At 42.4% G+C, this 17,777-nt stretch overlaps 1 protein-coding gene across 9 annotated transcripts in view; it reads right to left on the bottom strand.

Moving 5' to 3' along the window:
* Window positions 1-17,777, bottom strand: part of GRIP1 (glutamate receptor interacting protein 1) — a 556,915-nt gene that overhangs the window by 102,515 nt on the left and 436,623 nt on the right. For all 9 annotated transcript variants that reach the window (XM_084616426.1, XM_084616431.1, XM_084616424.1 and 6 more), the window contains exons 3-7: window positions 15,246-15,381; window positions 14,117-14,262; window positions 10,348-10,431; window positions 9,246-9,321; window positions 7,720-7,865 (exon numbers count right to left, since the gene is read on the bottom strand). In XM_084616426.1, coding sequence (XP_084472552.1) covers window positions 7,720-7,865; window positions 9,246-9,321; window positions 10,348-10,431; window positions 14,117-14,262; window positions 15,246-15,381 — 588 coding nt within the window. The remainder of the gene's footprint in view (window positions 1-7,719; window positions 7,866-9,245; window positions 9,322-10,347; window positions 10,432-14,116; window positions 14,263-15,245; window positions 15,382-17,777) is intronic.

The following is a 17,777-nucleotide window of genomic DNA, read 5'->3' as shown; positions in this document are numbered from 1 at the left end:
CGGTACCCCAAGCTGGCAGGAGGGCTGAGCAGGACTGGAGGCCTGGACCCTGGCTGGCAGGGGGCCAGGCGGCTGGAACCCCAGACCAGCAGCGAAGTGAGCGGGGCCGGCAGCTGGTACCCCAGGCTGGCAGCAGACTGAGCAGGGCAGATGGCCGGGACCCCGGCTGGTAAGGGACCGGTGGCCGGAACCCCAGACTGTCAGCGGGCTGAGCTGGGTGGCGGACATAACCCCAGACTGGCAGCGGCTCACCTGCTGCCGGTCTAGGGTTCAGCCGGCTCCTGCCAGCCAGGGTCCCAGACACCGGCCCCGTTCAGAGGTTCCGTTCACTCAGGACGGCAGTGGGCTGAGCGGGGCCAGCGGCCAAGACCCTGGCTGGCAAGGGGCCAGCGGCTGGAACTCCAGACCATCAGTGGGCTGAGTGAGGCCAGCGGACAGAACCCCAGACTGGCAGCGGGCTGAGTGGCTCATCCCGCCGCCGGTCTGGGGTTCCGTCCGCCGGCTCCTGCCAGTTGGGGTCCTGGCCACTGGCCCTGCTCAGCCTGCCGCCAGCCTGGGGTTCCATACACCCAGGCAGCCAGCGGGCTGAGCAGAGCCAGCAGCCGGGACCCCGGCTGGCAGCAGTGTGTCAGTAAAAATCGGTATGCATGCCGCAGGTTGCCGACCCCTCGTCTAGCACCTAAATTCTCCAAAGATTCTGTCTGCACTGGGGATGCTCCATTCTGGTGCTGAGCAAGACTTTCCCTGCAACTGCACCTCTGGGCTGCTGTGAGCCATGCCAGATCCTGATCCTGGTACCTGAACTAGAAGCAGGGAACCTGTCTCCTGTGCTCTCAGGATATGCCTACAGGGATAAAAAAACCTGCAGCTGGCCCGCGTCAGCTGTCTTGGTCTCATGGGGCTCATGGTCTAGGGCTGAAAACTTGCTGTGTAGATGTTTGAGCTCGAGCTGGAGCCTGAGCTCCGGGACTCTGTGGGGGTGGAAGGTCCCAGAGCCCAGGCTCCAGCCCAAGCCCAAATGTCCACACCACAATTTTTAGCCCCACATTCTGAGTCCCACAAGCCCGAGTCAGCCAACCTCAGTCAGCCAAAGTCTTTTATCCCTGTGTAGACTTTCCCTCAATGACATCCCCTTCCCCGCCCTGCTGGGCTCAGGCAATAAGGAAGAAGCTGCCTGATTTGCATGTGAAGGAGAGAAGAGCCAGACCTGCCAGTGGGAATAGAGGTGGGAGCAGATTTAAACAGGGATCCTTGGGGTGGAGGGAAGACTGGGACTGGAAGAGGGAAACCGGGACTGGTAGCTGGGGTGGGTAGGAGACTGGGACTTGCACTGGAACCTGGGGTGAGGGGGACGGGGGGGGGAGACTGGGAGTTGAGGGGAGAGATTGCGGCTGGCTGGTCAAACAGACTGGGACAAGGAGCCATAGATTGGACACTGAGACTGGATGAGGAACCTGGGGAGGGAGACCGGGACAACAGGCAACCTTAGCAGTGGCATTTCCTAACTTTTATGTGCTTGACTTTGCAAACTTAATAGTGTTCTTTGAATGTAGGGGGACTTTTTTTCAGTGTGTAATGATAACTAGGCAGATTAATATTTCAGCTCTTAAGGCTACTCTGACAATAACAGTAGTTTTCAGTATAAATTTGACACACATAGCGAGTCTGCCCCTGAAGGGACACATGAGAGATAATGTACTTTAAAGGATCAGCAAAAAGAACAGGAGTACTTGTGGCACCTTAGAGACTAACAAATTTATTAGAGCATAAGCTTTCATGGGCTACAGCCCACTTCATCGGATGCATAGAATGGAACGTATAGTAAGAAGATATATATATACATACAGATAAGTTGGAAGTTGCCATACACACTGTGAGAGGCTAATTAGTTAAGATGAGCTATTATCAGCAGGAGAAAAAAACTTTTGTAGTGATAATCAAGATGGCCCGTTTAGACAGTTGACAAGAAGGTGTGAGGATACTTAACTTAGGGAAATAGATTTAAAGGATCAGATAATTTGCATTTAGAGTACCATGGGATCCAGGCCTTTTCACAGTGTGGCTATTAGCAGTCTCTTTCAAATGCCAGATCCCTGTCCATGCGTCATGCCAAAGTTTTTAATAGACTCAATCTTTGTTAACTTTAAGTTTTTAACAAAACAGGGGGAGCCAATGCAGAATATAGGACCTGCACCGGGCCCTTGGCTCCCCCAGCTCACAGTGTCTTGCCAAATTCATAACCTTTGCAAGGGTCCTGGCTCCTCCTATTGCTGCAAAGATTTGCAGAGTCCCCAGCTCCTTTGGCTTCCCCTTAATCTGTAGAATTTGGGGGCTCTAAAAGTTCCTCAGGACTCTAGATCCTTTGCTTTATGATGCTCTGTGATGCTTAAGAGCAATCCCCAGGGTTCCTTTTTCTTCTTCTTCACATCTTGCCCTGAACTCGTTTCTAAAAGTGTTCTTCAGGTTGTATAGATTACACAACATGCCTCTTGGACCATGCAGATGCTAGACAGTGCCCTTTCTGCCAGGTGGGTCCTTAGTAAGTCTTTATAAAGAGTTACTAAATAACAAGGCAGATTTTTGTAAATGTATCCTTTTAAAACTGTGATTGCTCTTCAAGTATTTTATGCACCAAATCTTTTAGCTAAAGTGACCCAGTAGGTAAGACACTTGATAGAATATTTTAAAAAGTGTAATTGTAAAGCACTGATAACTTTAAAATATTATGAGTACCTGTCTTCAAACTTTCCAGAAAACAAGCACATTAGTACTTTCCCCTGTGTAAAGTATTTAAGGGAGTAAACATCATGTTCATCTCAGAACTTTGGGTGCAGCTTTGGTAAAGGAGCTGCTACTCAGTGGCTCTATAGTCAGAGTGATTTTTAAAGACCTAGAACTCAAAATCAGCTTGGCCAATTTCATTGTCATTTCGCAGGAAACAATTGTTGCTTCCCACTGTTCAATGAAACTATTGCTACAAACAAATAAGTACTGTAATTGCTAGACAAACAAGTCAAATATGCAAGTTAGAATCCTGTTCCTTTAGTTCTAGAAACGAGAATACAGGTCCCTACTACTTGAGCTAAGAGGAAGCCTCTATTACAGAGGTAGGTTACAGAAGGATCTTTATGTTCTCTCACAGCTGCAGCCCGCCACCTAATGCACATTCAGACACTATAATCTAACAAATGATAATATTTTTGCTTAATTACAACCTCTTTACTGCAAAGATTCCCTATGCAGGAATTGTCAAGGAGCTGTAACAAGGTAAACAGCTTGAAGGGGCAACAATAAGTTATATTTTAGTTAGAGTTGCACAAAAATGTTAGATAGAGATCAAAATTCTAAATCACGGTACTATTTTTATGTCCTGAAATCTAAGCAGATTGATTTATTTTCTTCAAACTTTTCAGAAATGTTTTCATTAGCTTTCAGAGTAAATATAGTAATTATAATTATGTAATTCAGATGTTCTTGAAAAGCCTGAAAAGCATCTTCCCTATTTTGCTCAATATCAAAGAAATCTATTGATAAACTTGTATTCCTCGTCTTGGATGGGGACAGTGGGATTCTTAATTTGGAACTCTTGTCAATATCTTGTTTTGTGACTATAGTGGCACTTTTACAAGATTTCTCATCTGTACCCAAAAAATCTCTGAAATCCAGCTTCTCCTTGAAGAAAACGTGAGCTCCAGATTTGTTTCCTTGGGAAAGCATAATTTAGTGCTCATCCACTATCTAAAATAAACCATTATGAAACTCACTTGGCTAACTACAGTACAATATTTCTAGCTTGAACAATTTGAGGACTTAGTTCAATCTAACGCACTAATTCTCCATGTAGAGATCGTTCTTCTACCCTATACACCATGTCCTCTAAAAACAGAAACATTCCAGTGCAGAACAACAAGATTCACTGGGAAAAAATGTCCCCTGTGTATTATCTCACAAAGCCAATTGACTTGGCTCATATGTTTTCCTCTTCCTGAAGAGATTTTTAAATCACTCATTGATAAGAAACGTTTCAGAGTAACAGCCGTGTTAGTCTGTATTCGCAAAAAGAAAAGGAGTACTTGTGGCACCTTAGAGACTAACCAATTTGTGAGCTGTAGCTCACGAAAGCTCATGCTCAAATAAATTGGTTAGTCTCTAAGGTGCCACAAGTACTCCTTTTCTTATTGATAAGAAAGTGCAGTTAATCTCCCGTCAATGGCTTAATCTAAGGACTACCGTGAAAAATGAAAAAGCCATAAAACCCATGCAGTTTATACTATCTCTGCAAGATACTAAATTTAGTGTGAGAGTTTCATACCCTACTCCTGAGCAGACACACATGGACTTGCAGCATTATTTATTTCTCATAAAATCAGAAATATCTGTGGTCTCCCCTAAATCTTATAAGCAACCATCTTGTTTTATCATCAAAACAGAATGAGATGGTTTTGGGAAAAGAAAGACACCTGGCAGATTGCCATCTCTACTCCTCCAGAACATTTCTATGCTCTGAATTCACTGTAAAGACAGTTTTCCTCCAGCTGTCACTGTAGCACACATTTTCCTATCATTTTCAGAGATGAATCTATTATTTCTTATTCTTATTATTTCAAAGTCCTCTAGAAACTATATCCTAATGTCCTCCATGAATCAGTCTTTTAAACAAGACACATTTCCAAAGAAGAAGCAACATGCAGATAGTATCCCTTTCATGTTGGTAGGTTGACAAGCTTCTTTGCCCAACTCAGCAAGGCACTTAGGCATGTGAGTAACTTTAAGCACATGCATAGTCCCATAAAGTTCAATGCAGCTGGAGGGCCTTCAAGAAGAAAGTGACATGGTCTGATCAACAGGCAAGGAATGCTATTACCATTATTGGTATTACACTAGTGCTTAGAGCCCCAACTCAGATCAGGGCCCCATTGTGTTCGGCTACGTACAGACAGGAAGAGGCAGTCCCTGCCCTATGCTGTTTACAATCTAAACAGACCGGGGGAGGGGGGGCGGGGGGGCAGGGAAGAGAGGCACAGATAGCATGTCTATACTGCATTGTAAACCCAGGTCAATGGGATTCGAGCTTGTGAACTTGGTGTTTCCAAGCCCATGCTTGAGCGTCCACACTGCACGGTAAATCTGGGCTTACAATTACTGGATCTGGGTCTCTCAGCCATGCTAACATATCCATACTACACTATGCAGACCTTCTGATTCAGCTCTCAGGCTTGAGCTGCATCCACACTGCCAAATGACAGGGAGACTCAGGCTCTGATCCACCTCCCCAGCAGGGTCCTAGGACTCACTTCAGACTGATTTGTGTGTGGATGGAAGAGGGGTTTGGACTCAAACCTGAGTAAGAGCCTGGGCTTAGTGTGCAGTGTACACACAGCTAAAGAGATGAAGTGACTCGCCAAAGATGAAAGTGTAATATAGTAGAACCTCAGAGTTACGAACACCTCAGGATTGGAGGTCGTTCGTAACTCTGAAATGTTCATAACTTTGAACAAAACATTATGCTTGTTCTTTCAAAAGTTTACAACTGAACATTGACTTAATATGGCTTTGAAACTTTACTATGCAGAAGAAAAATGCTGCTTTTAACCATCTTAATTTAAATGAAACAAGTACAGAAACAGTTTTCTTACCCTGTCAAATCTTTTTTTAAACTTTCCCTTTATTTTTTTAGTAGTTTACTTTTAACGCAGTACTGTTCTGTACAGTATTTGCTTCTGGGTCTCTGCTGCCTGACTGCATACTTCTGGTTCCAAATGAGGCGTGTGGTTGACTGGTCAGTTCATAACTCTGGTGTTTGTAACTCTGAGATTCTAGTGTACTGGCCGACAGTACAATACCACCCTACTCTGACTGTGAAGTATGTGATGGTGGTGGTGGAGGAGAGGGTGCAGGAGAAGCCAAAGAGCCATCATTCTATTCACCTCTCGGGGCTGTCAAGGCACTCTGCACAGCCAGTATGTGGTCAGGACTCATTGCCTTCTGAGCATCGCCAGCTGGAGATGACTGGAGCCAGGAGAAAATTCGTTCTCAGTGCAGTCTTGTCCTCTGCCAAGCCTGTACAAATTTCAGAGAAAATACTCTCTGGATTTGAAGCTAGTCCTGTCCAGTACACAGAGGAGTGCGGAGAGGGCACATTCTCTGAAATGGGGACCCAGCTGGAGGCTTAGGTCTTGACCCAAAGCCCACTGAAATCAATGGGAGTCTTTCCATTGACTTCCATTAGCTCTGGATAAAGCCCACAGAGCATTCCCGAGTATTTTTAAATGATTATTTTTAGGTGGAGAACAAAATGAATCTGGTTTCAATTGTGATGCCAGATATCATTGATTTATCCAGACAAGCACCAAAGGTGAAAGGGCAGATGCTTGGACACACCTGACCTCTACTCCTCTATAGCCTCAACATCACCTACATTCATGTTTTCTCCAGAGAAGTTCTCCACCCAAATGGCTGAGCTACCACCTCCTTTCTGGCTGTGGGGCCATTGTGGGTCTCCAGCAGAAACTATCCAAGGCCACCACTGCTTTGCTGATAGTGGAGGGAGCAGATGAATAAATGAGAGTATATGCTATGTGAAGAAAAAGTACTTCCAGAAGTAAGAGAGCTGTTCTAGGATAAACACCTGTCTGAAGTTTTATTTCTAAATGTCAATCTTTTCCAAAGCCTGGGCATTTGAATCCATGCTACGTGGCAAAATTCAAATAGGTCACTTTCCTGCCAGGCAGGAACAGAACGAGGCAGCTGAGGAGGAATGGATGACGAAAGGCTCCCAAAGAGAGTGGAGATGCTTCAGTTCAACTGATTGTCTTTCCTGCCTACTGCTGCTGTTGATCCTGCACTTTGTGATGTGCACAGCATGTTTCAGAATATGTCTTAACCAGCCAGGAATGTAATGGCAGGGGCAGACATGGGCCAAGTTTAGTCAAATTTCTCTGTACTCTATAAAGGCAGAAAATCGATATATTAGTATTTCTACAGTGTAATGGGTGTGCACACTGCCGTACAAACATATGCTGATATAAAAAGGCAAGCTCCCCATCATCAAGAGCCTTCAATCTAAGTGATACAAATGAGGGTGATGGAACGTCTCTCCAAAAGCAGATGAAACATCTGTTCAAAACTCTGCTGTAAAAAAAAAAAAAAAAAAAAAAATCTACTGTGTCTCACATTCTGGCCCTGTTCAGCCCCTCGTCAAATATCTTCACTGGATTCCTGTTGCATCCTGTATCAAAATTCAAGCTCATTTTGCATCTCACAGTTTATCTCCTTCCTACCTCCTTCTGCTCTCTCACATACCTTCTTTGCACAACTGTTTCAGATATTGGTGGTTGCATGACTTTTGCCATCGTGATGGCAGCTACACTGGCAAAATAAAATAAGGACTCCTGCTACAACAAGTAAACCTCCCATTTGTGCAATCTGGATAGAAATGCTTACACACTTTATCTACTTTGTACAAATGTAAGGTAGTCACTGAGAGAGTTCCTTTGCTAGGATCCACAGGATGGTTTCACTGTACAAACCATGAAATATCAAGTCTCTAAATTACAATACTGCTCACCTCTCCATGGAACAAAAAATATTTATGAGAAGGTGCTGATGGGAATATCTGAGGTATAACAGGTCATAACCAATTTTGAAGTAGCTTATCAGAAATGGATAGCAGAATGTCACAGATGGTTGCCAGAATTAAAGCTCAGAATTTCAACATACCCATTACTGAGACATCATATTCTATCAGCAGAGTTGCTTCCTGTCCACACTGTTTCAGTATACTCATGGCTTCAGCATGTGACGTTCCAAGGAGTCGAATTCCATCAACACTCAGCAACCTGTCACCAGGTTTGATTGTGCCCTCTCTGAAGAGAAATTAAAGGAACAGTCCTTATTAATTTAATATCAGGTAGTTTAGAGATAATAGCCACTTATGCAAAGCAATTCACTCACGTCCCTTTTGACATCTATCCCACTTGACTTTACTCTGAATATTTACTTTGACAGTAAAAAGGTTCAAGGGTCATTGTGAAAAGGAAATGGCTTTAATCGGAAAATCAGTGATGGGAAAAACTACCCATCACTAAATAATCAAGTCATAGTGGACTGCTATTAGGTATTGTTTTTTTATAATATGCTCTCTCTCTCTCTCTCTATCTCTCTCACTCTCTCTCACACACACACACTCATGAAAAAGCAGATTGCTAACTGTAAGGGATCACCTCCTGATTTTCATCCCTCAACACCATTTGGACAGTTCTCTTCTTCCCCGCTTGCTATCTGAAAGAAAATTGGCTAGCAATGCCATGTACTCTCGTAGGCATATATCACAACATATCCTGAATTATAAGAGGAAATGAAAGTATTCCTATTCTTAACCCAGGTTTCAGAGAAAAGGGCAGGGAGGGAGAGAAACAGAAAAAAAAAGATGACGGATCTCTTGAACTTTTGTTATTTATTAATTTTAGCCAGAGACAAAATTTCTAAGCATAAGCCAGAGAACTCAGCATCCTTTAAAGAAACTGTGCGTTTAGTTCCTTTAGTGTTTTAAGGACACCAGTGCCATTTCTGAAAATGTAACTGACATATAGAATCACTCATCAAAATAGCTTTTTTCTCCTTTTTTTACAGACATGGGATTTATATATATGTATATACCGAGAGAGAGAGAGAAAATATGCTAATAGGGCCACATCCTAAACTCCTTACTCAGGACTGACTGAGTGGGAGAGTGGGAGTTAAGCCTTGGAAAGGACTGAGCATGAATGCAGGTCAGGATTGGCTCTAATGTTTGCCCAGAAAAAAACCCCACACATCTAGATCATTTGTTTCTGTAGTGCAAGAGAAATACATTTTGAAATACAGTGTGGAATTAAACTGTACATTAAGGTTGCACTATGCATCAAAAGGTTGTTTGAAAGCTGTGAAGAGCATGCGATAATCCCATCATAGCATTTTTTTAGGATTTCTAATTCATCTCTCTCTTTATGTATATATATTTTAAGTGTGTGACAGGCAATTCTGAAACAAGCAGCTTAGTCTCTTAATTAAAATTCATGCTATGTTATCATGCGCCAACTTCCTATGGTTGCCTATTGTTATTACAATGAAATGCATAATTTTTTAATTTCAAAGGATTGGTTTTGAATGTGTCTATTGTACTCCACAGATGTCTGCCTTAACTTCTGCCCCAGACAATCTAACCTTTCTCTCTTTCTCTTGCTACAGAGGAAAATGAATCGTACCTGTCAGCAGGTCCTCCAGGTCTAACACATGTTATTACAACAGGACGAGATTTATTTCTGTCATCATGTGCTCCACCTAGAAAAGGGAATAAAACACCCTCGTACTTTTTTTTTTTTTTAAATGAAAACTCATTTCCAAAATACAATTCCAAAGGTTTGCAGCATGCACACTTACAGACTGGTTAGAAAAGCAAGAATGATTAAGCCACTGAAATACACCTACATAGCTGCATATGTGGATAGTGCTATGCTAGTTTAGAATACAGGTGATTCCTACTCTACTGCTCCTTTAGAATTGGATTTGTTAAATGGGGATATTAATTTCTTAACTCCCCCACCCCCAAATTCATTCCTTTTTTGTTCTCAGTACACCCTCTTTACGCCAACATTAGCACTAGGTATCCTGGATACTTCGCTGTACCAGGGAGGGGAAAATCTGTACTTAGAAGAGCACAACAATGACCACTGGGAGACCCTACGCATTGAAAAAGACCCAGGACACTGCTTTCCCTGAAGTTAGGGTTCTGTTACAGGTTCCATGGCCTGCAATGTACAGGAGGACAGACTAGTAGATCATGATGGCCCCTTCGGACATTGAAGTCTATGAGCTAATAAACTCCTACAATTTACCATAGGAGTGTCATTGTCTAAAAGCTGCATAAAAATTTTCTGTTCTCTAATTCAGCGTGAAGACTCTCATTCTACTATAGAGACTGGGGATGTTTCTCAACTATAAATCAAATTTTAATAGCTAGCTTATACAAATAGTGTATAAGATATCTCCTTTAAGAGCCCTGATCCCATTGCAAATGGCAAACTTCCTATTTACTTCACTGGGACCAGGATTTGGCCTTGTGCGACCCAAAGTCAGGTATGTTATTGGCATAGTGGATTCATTACTATTGCTCCATAAATAAAAATGTATACCAGTTCATAAACACAGTACATTAAGTACAGAAGAAATCATGCATTAATCACACAGGATTTACAAACCGTAGACAACAAATCTTGAAATATGATTGCATGGTATCATAAAAACTTATTGCTATTTTGCTTGTGTTCATCTAGAAATTCAGATTATTCATGTTTAGGGATAACTTACCTCGTATTACAAACCCAAAAGTGTTCCCTTCTTTATGTAAAGTAACTTCCACCGTTCTAAATATGACACCCGATCCTTGTACAGCTGAAAGATTTAAAAGAAAAGCTTTGTCTAATTATACTCATAGCTCTGCACTGCTTCCAAGCAAGCTCTTACATTTCTGATCATACAACTGGAAGAATTCAACTACAAAAGATAGTGTTTAAAAGCTGTAATTTAACTATTTTAACTTACTGAGAACATTGTAGATCAGATCTTTAGCTAGTATAAACTGGCATAGACCCACTGAGTTCAATGGAGAGCGATTCCACCTGACAGCCACTGAGGGATCTGGCTCTCCGTGTTTGAAGGTCTACATTGCCCACTCCTTTTAGCAGTGTGTAGAGTACATATACTACACACCCGCCTAGCACAGGTATAAATAGCAGTGTAGATGGGGAGGTACTGCCTAGGCAAGCAGATAAGGACATGCCTGAACCCTGTAGGTATGCACCCTACTTGGTCAGGCAGTGCTTCTCAGCTGCTTCCACCCCCCAAACTCTTCCCCCCGTCCCGCCCCATACACTGCTATTTTTTGCAGTGTAATGTCCTGCTGCCTCTCCACTGCTGGAGTCCTTCTCTATTGCAGGAAAAGGGTCCAGCAGTTCCTTGTGGCAGGGAAAGGCTCCAGCAGCCAGGAGCTAGCTGTCAGAGCCTTTCCCCACGGCAGTGAAAGACTCCAGCAGCAGGGAAAACCTCTGGCAGGGCAGAGGCAATGGAAAGGCTCTGGCAGTTCCCCACTGATGAACCTGTCCTCACTTCCTCACCCCAGACAGAGCCTTTCACTGATGCGTGCATCTACACACCATAGCATGGACACAGCCTGCTTTTCACTACACTGTGTTATTATACATGCCCTACTTGCCATGCCAGGGGTGTGCACTGAGGGACAAAGATATCAAGTCAATTGCTTGAGGTCAGTTAAAGAGTCAGTTGCTCAACCCAGAACCCGTCACTCTTGTTGCTCAAAAGGTATAATCAAGATTTTTAGGATACAAATCTCACCAACATTAAGCTTATTTTTTTGACACTGCAAAATCAGTTGTTTCCAGAGGCCTGTTGAAATCAGTTGAAAGGGCTGGTGCATAAACCAAGATGGTTAGGGACAATAAGCCATTGTATGAAAGTCGAAGATGTTGTTGTTAAGAAATAAAAAGCCATTTACATTTAATTGCTAATAGAAAAAACTTTGGAAGAAGTGGGGAATTCACTGTTTCCAAAAAACGCAAAAATCAACAGGAGGAACATTTGCAAGTTTCTACCAGGGTCTTACAAACAAGGGAGCACACAAGGAATTAAAAAATTACTTAACAGCATTGTTCCATGTTGGACTTGCAATTCGCATTGCTGCAGTGTAAATAGTTAAAAGGTCAGGATGCTGTTAATAAAGGCCATACTAAAGGTCTCTGTGGACAGAGGGGACAAAATTCTGGTGCATCCACGAAATACAGAGAGGGGTCCCTCACCTACATATTGGGTTCTGTGCAAAATGGAAGGTGTGGACAGGAATAATGGGAGTACCATTCTCTGCAGCACTGACCCCGTCACAAGGATTCTGTGAGTAAATTAATGCTTACTCCATCATTACTACTCCACTGGGGGGTGCCCCCACAGTCTGAAACCACAACTACCCCATCTCCCCCAGTAGTGCAGTTTCAGTATGCTGGGGGGATGACAAGGTCTGCAAAGCATAAGTTGATATACAGAAATATTCCTACTATATTACAAGGCATAGAACATATAACATTCAGTGGATGTCTACAGGGATAGCTAGGATGCTATTATTTAGTCTCGTTACCAGCTACATTTGCACAAAGAGGTCAGAAATTCTGAAAACTTAAATGAATGGTTATGGTTACCACTATAACATAGCATGACAGACACACATTTCAACTGACCAACATATACCAACAGTGCCTAAACTAGAAATTAGATTTGGTTAGTTTCAAAAGACAAAAAATGCTAGTAAAATAACCACATGCACTGCTTAATTTATTTAATTCAAATATCCTAATTCGGAACACGAAGTTCAGTTATCCTCAACAACCACTAATCAAATTCAAAATTCAAATTCAAAGCACATTAAGGAAGCTGCCAAAAGTTCATAAAAAAATACTTCAATAATTAGAGTTAATTACCAGCAGCTAGAACACAATGGGGTTCATTAACCCTTGCCCCTTGAGGCACCATAATGCATCAGGAATGTAGAGAGATCAATGGGATGCTCTGCTTCCAGTATGCTGCAACCCTTTGTTCAGGCAGAAAAGTCCTAGCAAGCTGGTTCTGCAGGTCTTCCTGCCTTTTCTTGCCCAGCATCCGTGAAAACAGACCTTTCCTACCTGATGGGTGATATGAGGGAGCACCTACTTTTCGTAGTCGGCTGTCAGAGCTTCAGCCGCTAGCCTTATGCCAGCCAGCTGCCACTAACAGTCCCTCCAATTCCAGTCCCCACCGTTCCATCTCATCATCACTCCAACTACCACTACCCACCCGATTCCTCCCAACTGCCACTAATTCTCTCCCTCTCTCACACACAGACCTTAAAAAAACTGGGGATGGATGGGCTAAGGAAAGAGGGAAGGAAGATGTTAAGTAGGTCTGCACGTACTTTTTTTCATAACACCACCCAAATTAGGTAAAGTCAGCTAGCTTTGGGTGTCAACATGAACTTGAATCTTGGAGTCCATTTTGGACAGCTTGAGGTCCTCCATTCACTCACTCAACCACACAGCTCCCAGCACATCCCCCCGTCTGCTTAAAACAACTCTCCATGCCTGATGTCTTCAGGGGGCAGGTGATCTGCTGGCCAGCTCTCTCCCTCACTCTTAGACTCACCCTTTCCCCCATGACTAAACTCTTTAGGGAGGGACCATCTGGTCCACATCATCCCTCTTGCCTCTTCTGTAGTTTGCCTATTATACCAGTGCAACCTAACATACCTCTGAGCCTCAATCTGAGGTAGAGGTCAGTGAAGTGGCAGAGACACAAAGAACAGCAATGTTTGTACACTGAGAGGCAGGCAGGTCTCCTATCACCCAGAAAATCCTTATCATGAATCTGTTGAGGGTTTGGACTTGAAGAGGACAGGAGGGGGAAAGGAGTGAGTTGGCAGTCCCTGACGATGTTATGGGGTGAGCAGGTCACTCCTCAATCATGACCCCAGAAGTCACAAAGGTAAGGTATTCAGCAGAGAGGGTTTTGTGGGGCTATATGCATGGAAGGGGACTGCATCTTAAAAGGAGGAAGGCAGGGGCACTGGTAAAACTAATGGGCGCTATTATCTTCTTGAGATATCTTACTGCTAAAACAAAAAGATGGAGAGGAACTGAAGACAGAAGTACAGGGGCAACAGGAAACAAAAGTGGAGGTTCGAGTTCCTGTTCTCTTCCCCCACCCTACTCCATAGCTGTCTTGCCTCTGAATATATCAGATGTATTTCCCAATACCCTCAGTTAATGGTCATCTCCAAAGTTATGGGGAAGCAGTGAATAAGAAGTAGGTACAAACTGTTTACGTTGTCTGTATTTGAAAGCTGACTTTCAATGCGACTTGTGCTCCTCAGCCATTTAGGCAATTTTGAAAATCCACACTACATAATCATTTGATTTGACCATTTCTGCACTCTGCAATAATTGTAGTGGAAACACACATTTTTAAAACCTCTTATTGAAAATGTACGTTCTGTTATTCTTTGTGTAAGATGATTTCAGTTTACGCGTCCATTACTTACAGACTGGAGGGAGCTCATACTCCACTTCAAGAACAACCCTCTCGCCAACGTTCTTGAGGAGGCTGATGATTTCGTCATGGCGAAATTTTGTCAGGTTGATTCCATTCACAGATTTGATGTAGTCTCCCACATCCAGCTGGTCACTTCTGCAACAGACACATGTTATCTTCCATAAACTTGTATGCCATGTTGCCAGATTAGCAGACTTGCTTTCAATTACATTTTTAGTGTTGATAAAAATGAATCTTGCCACACAACTAAATTCAACCAAGCAAAACCCTTCTTGTGCTGATTTTCCAAATAGCAGAGTGACATTTCAAGAATTTAATCTAATATAATACATAAAATATATACAAAGAAGAGAAGTATTAGAGTCTTAAATTTTGATGTAGGAAATCAGGAATGCATAACCATGCCAGTTACAGTACTCAGCTATACCTGGGATGATTTCTCTTCCTTCATGTGCTCTTTTAACCTCCCTCCCCCGCCCCCCCCACACACCACCCGCCACCTCTCTCTGCTTGGGCTACTGCCAGAAGTATTTTCTGGACAAGTTATTGCCTCCACAGCCAACATCACAACTACAGCAGGTAAGCCAGAGCCCATCGGCACATATTCTGCTCAGTTACTTGGAATGATTTGCCTTAAACTGGGTCTCTCCAGCTGCATCTCCCCCCAGTTACAACTTGTTCCGCTTTCTCTGTAGCCAGTGAACTATGGTGTTTTTTTTAAAAAAATCTTCAATAAACAGGTCATCAACAGTCGTTTGAAACTATAATACCACCTTATCTGAGCTTTTCAACTATATTTTTTCCTTAACATTATATATAGTGTGTTTTTGTAGGTTTTATTCGAGGACAACAATTCATTAAATTTAAACCATTTATAAGAAATTAAATTATTCTTGAAATGATGCATCATCAGTATTTCTGGCTTTTTATCAGAGCAGCCTTGAGGGACGCAATGGTTCAACTACTACTGAAATGTTTCTTATATGCTTCTCTGCTCTGATGTGCTGCCTTACAGATGCTGGTAGTCACTTATTTATTAGTGACCTTTTTGATGTGGTATGTATTTTTTTGAAGCAATCACATCTTATAATGTATTTTGTGGCTTGAGATGTGGTTACCTAGCAGCGATTCCTCCTTGACGAAGGTTAGATACTCTTGGTTTCCCATCCTTGTCAATTCCACCCGATACCGTAAGCCCTAGGGTGGTGCCTTCTTTTTTCATTAATTCAACTATTGTTGAGCCCTTGAATTCCTCTGTTGAAAGAAAATTATTGGCATTATTAAAATTTAAATAGTATCACAGATGTTGCTATTTTTTTTAAAAACTATTTCACCTACCTCCCAAGGAAGTAATTTTGTATTTTAATAGTGAAAAATGTGTATATCTGCCTGCTTTTTATATTACAATTCACAGGCTTGGGCCACAGGGCTCTATGTATAGATAAATCTGATGTAGATATTCCATAACAGGTTATTAAAAAATGCACCAATAGGCTAGTATACTCCAGACCGATAAATACAAAGTGTGCCAAGGCTTACATAAAAGGTAATTTTTCTGTATTCTATTTCACATTCTCAAATCACTTTCTTTTCTTTGATTTCTCTTTCTAAAACCAAGGTTTAAATTATACACTTTTGTTGGATAACAAATTGCTGGGATAAAATAAATAGCGAGCAAATGATGTAACTGAATTTTGGATCCAGACTAATTTTGAGGCCATTACTATATGTCAATGCTAACCAGAATAATCAGGCATAATAAGATTTCAGGAAGAAATAAAATGTATCAGGTCCAATCAGTTCTCTCTCTAAGGTAAACAGAGTTCCACTTTCATCTACGGATGAAAGGTGTTTCTTAAATGCTATTCTAACTGTTATTAATGTAAGATCCAGTTCTGTCAGCTTTATATTGAGTATCACCTTTCTCTACAAATAGTCTGACTGATATTAACGGGACACTTGCAGAGTCAAGTGCTAATCCTATGATTAAGGGTGGTAGAATCTGGCTCATAAGTGTCCAATAATGCCTTACAGAATGCCTTATCTTCTAAAGCCTGATTTTGAAAGGTAGCCTCAAATATAATTATTTGGGCACAATTTTGCACCCACAATTGCCAATGCACAATCAGAGGTTGAATGGGGTCCCATTTACAGGCAGGGCCTCAAGATACACAGACTTAAGTAATTAGCCTCTCACAGTTTGTATGGTAACTTCCAACTTGTCTGTATGTATATATATATATCTTACTATATGTTCCATTCTATGCATCCGATGAAGTGGGCTGTAGCCCACGAAAGCTTGTGCTCTAATAAATTTGTTAGTCTCTAAGGTGCCACAAGTACTTCTGTTCTTTTTGTGGATACAGACTAACACAGCTACTACTCTGAGCCTTATAAATGTGTGTTTTAAAAGTAGTGGGGTGTATCTACAACAAAGTGTATCATAATAGTCAGTGAGACTCCTCAAAATGCACTGAAAAACGTAACCCCGTAAATCAATACATTCTAGCCCTAGGAGACACCATGGAACAAAATATTGCTGTGCTTTTTTTCCCCTTTATAAAAATCTGAGAGTGAATTTAGTGCCCATGAAAGTAAGTTAATGGTGGTACTAGCCTGAGCCAAGCATATTGTGCATTTGTCTGGATAGGATGTAAGATTCTTTATAGAGCAGTGCCGATGCAATATCGTTGACTTGTAAACATCCCTGCTATTCCAGTCCTAAGAGAGAGGAGGAGACTGGCAATTGTGGCCAATTGTGCGGTTGTTTATAAGGATGTGCACAAATGAGGACAAGGAAAGGTCTGCCAACCTTATTTTAATTCGCAACTAATATGGGAACTGAAATTAGAAAAGAAAGTTCTATTATTTGTTGAACTTCAGAGTGGAATAAAGGACATGAGTTTAGAAAATTCAATGAATCGTAGCCTAAGGCTGAACATACTTATAGTTCTATTTTCCATAATCAGCTATAATAGAGACCTCAGTGGGTTAGGTAGCTTAGTGGTTTGTGCCCTTAGTACCAACTCCACCCCTTGGGCAGGTCTTGTAGTCCAGGACCTCTTTTAATCAGAAGTGCAGTGAGGTGGACAGCGGTAGGGGAGCCCAGGTCTGCTCACTCCACCAAGCTGTGACCCAGGGCCAAAGGAGGGTCAGCAGTGTCTGGTCCCCACAGGTACCCTCCAAGTTACCCTCCCTAGGCCTCTTCCTACTGTCTGCTGTTCTTCCCCAGCTTCCAGTTCAACATGATGTGAAAAGAAAAAGCTGCTGAGACACAGAACAGGATGTTCCTCTCCTTTGAATTCTTGAGATAGCACAACTCTGAGTCTGACATTGGATGCATCTGTTTGGAGAATAAAGGGTTTTGAGAAGTCTGGGTGGAATAGTACTAGCTCCCGGGTCAACTGGTCTTGTAGTGTACTAAATGCCTCGCCACAGCTTTTGGTCCAATGGCCCCTTTTAGTGAGCTCTCCTTCACCAGGTCTGTCAAAGGGGCAGCAATGGTCGTGAAGTTTGCGATGTACTATCACTAGTACCCCACTAATCCCCCCAAATGCTGGACTTGCTTTTTTGTGGAAGGGATGGGGCAGCCCTTTAGGGCTTGGTCTTTGTCCACCAGGGTTTGTAGCTGCCCTCCTCCCATCACAATA

The sequence above is a fragment of the Lepidochelys olivacea genome, assembly GCF_965140295.1.
Source record: "Lepidochelys olivacea isolate rLepOli2 genome assembly, chromosome: 1".
NCBI classification, from domain to species: domain Eukaryota; kingdom Metazoa; phylum Chordata; order Testudines; family Cheloniidae; genus Lepidochelys; species Lepidochelys olivacea.
This window is presented reverse-complemented; position numbering and strand designations above follow the sequence as displayed.